The sequence below is a fragment of the Eschrichtius robustus genome, chromosome 2 (genome assembly GCF_028021215.1).
Source record: "Eschrichtius robustus isolate mEscRob2 chromosome 2, mEscRob2.pri, whole genome shotgun sequence".
Classification (NCBI taxonomy): domain Eukaryota; kingdom Metazoa; phylum Chordata; class Mammalia; order Artiodactyla; family Eschrichtiidae; genus Eschrichtius; species Eschrichtius robustus.
In genome coordinates, this window is record NC_090825.1 from 115,842,581 (window position 1) to 115,847,254 (window position 4,674).

The 4,674-nt window shown below is 56.7% G+C and overlaps 1 protein-coding gene across 1 annotated transcript; it reads left to right on the forward strand.

Moving 5' to 3' along the window:
• The first annotated feature begins 486 nt into the window (after positions 1–486).
• On the forward strand, positions 487–4,365 carry EGR1 (early growth response 1). Its single transcript, XM_068535958.1, has 2 exons — positions 487–1,102; positions 1,823–4,365. Exons 1-2 carry the CDS (start codon positions 802–804, stop codon positions 3,139–3,141), a joined length of 1,620 nt encoding a protein of 539 aa, XP_068392059.1. The 5' UTR covers positions 487–801; the 3' UTR covers positions 3,142–4,365.
• Positions 4,366–4,674: the final 309 nt, after the last annotated feature.

Here is a 4,674-nt window from a genome sequence, read left to right on the forward strand (position 1 = left end):
CCGACTCTTGCGCGCGCGTAGGGCTCCCAGCTCGGAACCAGGGAGGAGGGAGGGAGCCAGGGAACAGCAAGCAGCGACCCGGAAACGCCATATAAGGAGCAGGAAGGATCCCCCCGCCGGAACAACCCTTATATGGGCAGCGCCTTATTTGGAGCGCCCAGATATGGTCCGGCTGTTTCCGGCTCCGGGAGGAGGGAAGAAGGTGGAGGGAAGGGGCGGGGGCATCGCCGGGAACTACGGAGCAGCTTCGGTCCGGGAGTCCTCAGCTGTGGCTTGAGCGCTAAGCTTCCTCGAGGCCTGGGCACCCAGGGTGTGGGAGCCGGCGTCAGGCCCAGGGTGCGGGATGGCAGTGCCTATGGCTCTTGGAGAGGGGGCTTCACGTCACTCCGGGTCCTCCCGGCTCGTCTTGCCATATTAGGGCTTCCTGCTTCCCATTTATGGCCATGTACGTCACGAAGGAGGTGGGTCCCTGTCGTTCCAGACCCTTCAAATAGAGGCGGATCCGGGGAGTCGCGAGAGATCCCAGCGCGCAGAACTCGGGGAGCCGCCGCAGCCAGCTGCCAGCTGCCGCCGCCGCCAGCTTCCGCCGCAGGACCGGCCCGTACCCCAGCCTCGGCAGCTGCGCTGCGTCTACACCGGCCGGCGGCGAGGGCGAGCCGGCAGACCCCACCTGCGCTCTCCACAGTGTGCCCCGCGCCCCGCATGTGACCTGGCCAGGCCCCCGAGAGGTGTCCCCCGCAGCTCCTGCCCCGGGCTGCGCCCACCCGCCCCAACACCAGCTCTCCAGCCCGCCAGTCCGGGATGGCGGCAGCCAAGGCCGAGATGCAGCTGATGTCCCCGCTGCAGATCTCCGACCCTTTTGGCTCCTTTCCTCATTCGCCCACCATGGACAACTACCCTAAGCTGGAAGAGATGATGCTGCTGAGCAATGGGGCTCCCCAGTTCCTCGGTGCCTCCGGGGCCCCGGAGGGCAGCGGCGGTAACAGCAGCAGCAGCGGGGGCGGTGGAGGTGGAGGGGGCGGCAGCAACAGCAACAGCGGCGGCGGCGCCTTCAACCCTCAGGGGGAGGCGGGCGAGCAGCCCTACGAGCACCTGACCGCAGGTAAGCTGTGGCCTACGCCGAGAGCTAGCCCCTTCGCCACCATCCTGGCGTCTGGTCCTTCCCCACGGGCTTTGCAGCGCCCCCTTCATCGCGGCAGTGCTCCTGGACTTCAGGGATGCAAGTGGGGTTTCCCTTCTATTCCTCTCATCCCCAAGGTCCTGTATTAGAGGAATGCCTGGGGACATCCCCCCACCTCCTCCACGTCCTTAATTGTGCGCAGGGGAGCCAGCTTTTGTTTTGGATGGAGAGCTGTGGGGCTGCGGGGGTGGGGGGTGGGGGGGGAGGGGGGGATGGGGAGAGGGCTTGTTTTGACGAGCAGGGCTGCGCCCCCTCCGCCTCCAGAAAGGCTAGCCTGCCGCCTGTCCCCAGGGAAGGACTGTGATCCTTGGCCAGGGATGCCCTGGCAGCCCAGGGTAGGGGTCGCGCACTAGCGGTGGCCGAGGGGGTGCTGGCGGGAATCCCTCGCCCGCGCAGACGCTGCTGCGGAACGCTGGGAGCTGCAGTGGAGGGGGATTCTCCGTATTTGCGTCAGCTGTTGTTGAAATGGGTTCTGCCTCTGGAGCGGGTCCAGGAACATTGCAATCTGCTGCTATCAATTATTAACCAGCTCAAGAGTCAATGGTAGCTGGCCCGACCTCTCGCCTGGCAGCGTGGGTCCTCTTCGCCCTCCAGTGATTGCTCTCCAGTAACCAGGCCTCCTCCCTCTCTCTTTCCTGCCAGAGTCTTTTCCTGACATCACTCTGAATAACGAGAAGGTTCTAGTGGAGACGAGTTACCCCAGCCAAACCACCCGGCTGCCCCCCATCACCTACACTGGCCGCTTCTCTCTGGAACCTGCACCCAACAGTGGCAACACCTTATGGCCTGAGCCCCTCTTCAGCCTGGTCAGCGGCCTCGTTAGCATGACCAACCCCCCAGCCACCTCATCCTCAGCATCATCTCCAGCGGCCTCCTCCTCTGCCTCCCAGAGCCCACCCCTGAGCTGCGCAGTGCAGTCCAACGACAGCAGCCCTATTTACTCAGCGGCACCCACCTTCCCCACACCTAACACTGACATCTTCCCTGAGCCACAAGGTCAGGCCTTTCCAGGCTCAGCAGGCACCGCGCTTCAGTACCCACCTCCTGCCTACCCTGCTGCCAAGGGTGGCTTCCAGGTCCCCATGATCCCTGACTATCTGTTTCCACAACAGCAGGGGGACCTGGGCTTGGGCACCCCAGACCAGAAACCCTTCCAGGGTCTGGAGAGCCGTACCCAGCAGCCTTCGCTCACTCCACTCTCTACCATCAAGGCCTTTGCCACACAGTCGGGCTCCCAGGACCTGAAGGCCCTCAACACCACCTACCAGTCCCAGCTCATCAAACCCAGCCGCATGCGCAAGTACCCCAACCGACCCAGCAAGACTCCCCCCCATGAACGCCCCTACGCCTGCCCCGTGGAGTCCTGTGACCGCCGCTTCTCTCGCTCAGATGAGCTCACCCGCCACATTCGCATCCACACCGGCCAGAAGCCCTTCCAGTGCCGCATCTGCATGCGCAACTTCAGCCGCAGCGACCACCTCACCACCCACATCCGCACCCACACAGGCGAGAAGCCATTCGCCTGTGACATCTGTGGGAGAAAGTTTGCCAGGAGTGATGAACGCAAGAGGCATACCAAAATCCACTTGCGGCAGAAGGACAAAAAAGCAGACAAAAGTGTGGCCTCTGCCGCTACCTCCTCTCTCCCTTCCTACCCATCCCCAGTGGCTACCTCCTACCCATCCCCAGTCACTACCTCTTACCCATCCCCAGCCACCACCTCATACCCATCACCCGTGCCCACCTCCTACTCCTCTCCCGGCTCCTCGACCTACCCATCGCCTGTGCACAGTGGTTTCCCGTCACCCTCCGTGGCCACCACATACTCCTCCGTTCCTCCTGCTTTCCCCGCCCAAGTCAGCAGCTTCCCTTCCTCAGCTGTCACCAACTCCTTCAGCGCCTCCACAGGGCTTTCGGACATGACGACCACGTTTTCTCCCAGGACAATTGAAATTTGCTAAAAGGAAAGGAAAAAGGGAGAAAATGAAACACAAGAGACTTAAAGGACGAGAGGAGGAGATGGCCGTAGGAGGGGGCTCCTCTTAGGTCAGATGGAGGTTCTCAGAGCCAAATCCTCCTTCTCTACTTGACCCCAGGGTCGCTGTGGAAGGTCTGTTGGCCAACAATTCTTTCTGTCCACTTCCCTTTCCTCCCCAGGACCTACTCCCTTTGACTTCAGCTGCCTGAAACAGCCATGTGCAAGGTCTTCACTTCTATCCAAAGAACTTGATTTGCATGGATTTTGGATATATCATTTCAGTATCATCTCCATCGTATGCCTGACCCCTTGCTCCCTTCAATGCTAGAAAATCAAGTTGGCAAAATGGGGTTTGGGCCCCTCAGAGTCCAGCCCTGTACTCTTGTACAGTGTCTGTGCCATGGATTTTGTTTTTCTTGGGGTACTCTTGATGTGAAATAATTTGCATACTCTATTGTATTATTTGGAATTAGATCCTCACTTTGGGAAAAAAAAAAAAAAAAAGAAAAGCCAAGCAAACCAGTGGTGATCCTTTGTTTTGTGATGATGCTGTGACAATTAAGTTTGAAGCTTTTTTTGAAACAGCAATTCTCGGTATTAATCGGAGCATGTGTCAGAGTGTTGTTCTGTTAACCTTTTTGTAAATATTGCCCGACTGTACTCTCACATGTGGCAAAATATGGCTTGGTTTTTCTCCTTTTTTTGAAAGGTTTGGGGTTTTTTTTGTCCTTTTGGTTTAAAAAGTTTCACGTCTTGGTGCCTTTTGTGTGATGCGCCTTGCTGACGGCTTGACATGTGCAATTGTGAGGGATGTGCTCACCTCTAGCCTTAAGGGGGGCAAGGAGTGGTGATTTGGGGGAGGCTTTGGGAGCAAAATAAGGAAAAGGGCTGAGCTTGAGCTTCAGTTCTCCAGAATGTAAGAAAACAAAATCTAAAAATCTGAACTCTCAAAAGTCTATTTTTTTAACTGAAAATGTAAATTTATATATATATTCAGGAGTTGGAATGTTGTAGTTACCTACTGAGTAGGCGGCAATTTTTGTATGTTATGAACATGCAGTTCATTATTTTGTGGTTTTATTTTACTTTGTACTTGTGTTTGCTTAAACAAAGTGACTGTTTGGCTTATAAACACGTTGAATGCGCTTTACTGCCCATGGGATATGTGGTGTATATCCTTCAGAAAAATTAAAAGGAAAATAAAATAGCTGTGGTTGGGTGTGTTTCCTGGGCTAGGGGGAGGCCTCTGTAGTAGCCGTCTCTATCAAGGGGTTTGAGAGGCTTTTCCAGAGACAAGGATATTCCAACCAGAGACGTGCCCACTGTGTGTCGCTGGAGTGAATTCTTTGAGAATTGGGTTTGGGTCTCCTCTTCTTGATACTGGGCCCAATCCTCAGTCTGGTGGGCTTCAGGCTTATCTTGGTTAGTGAAAGCTAAAAAAGGCCAGAGGTAGAGGTGGAACATGTGTGGCCAGAGGCAGCACCATTCTAGCCCCAAATGTGTGACCAGCCCGGCC

Coding starts and splice junctions, on each gene's coding strand:
- EGR1 (XM_068535958.1), top strand. CDS start 802: ATGGCGGCAGCCAAGGCCGAGATGCAGCTGATGTCCCCGCTGCAGATC. Junction 1,103..1,822: donor CTACGAGCACCTGACCGCAG/GTAAGCTGTGGC, acceptor CTTTCCTGCCAG/AGTCTTTTCCTGACATCACT.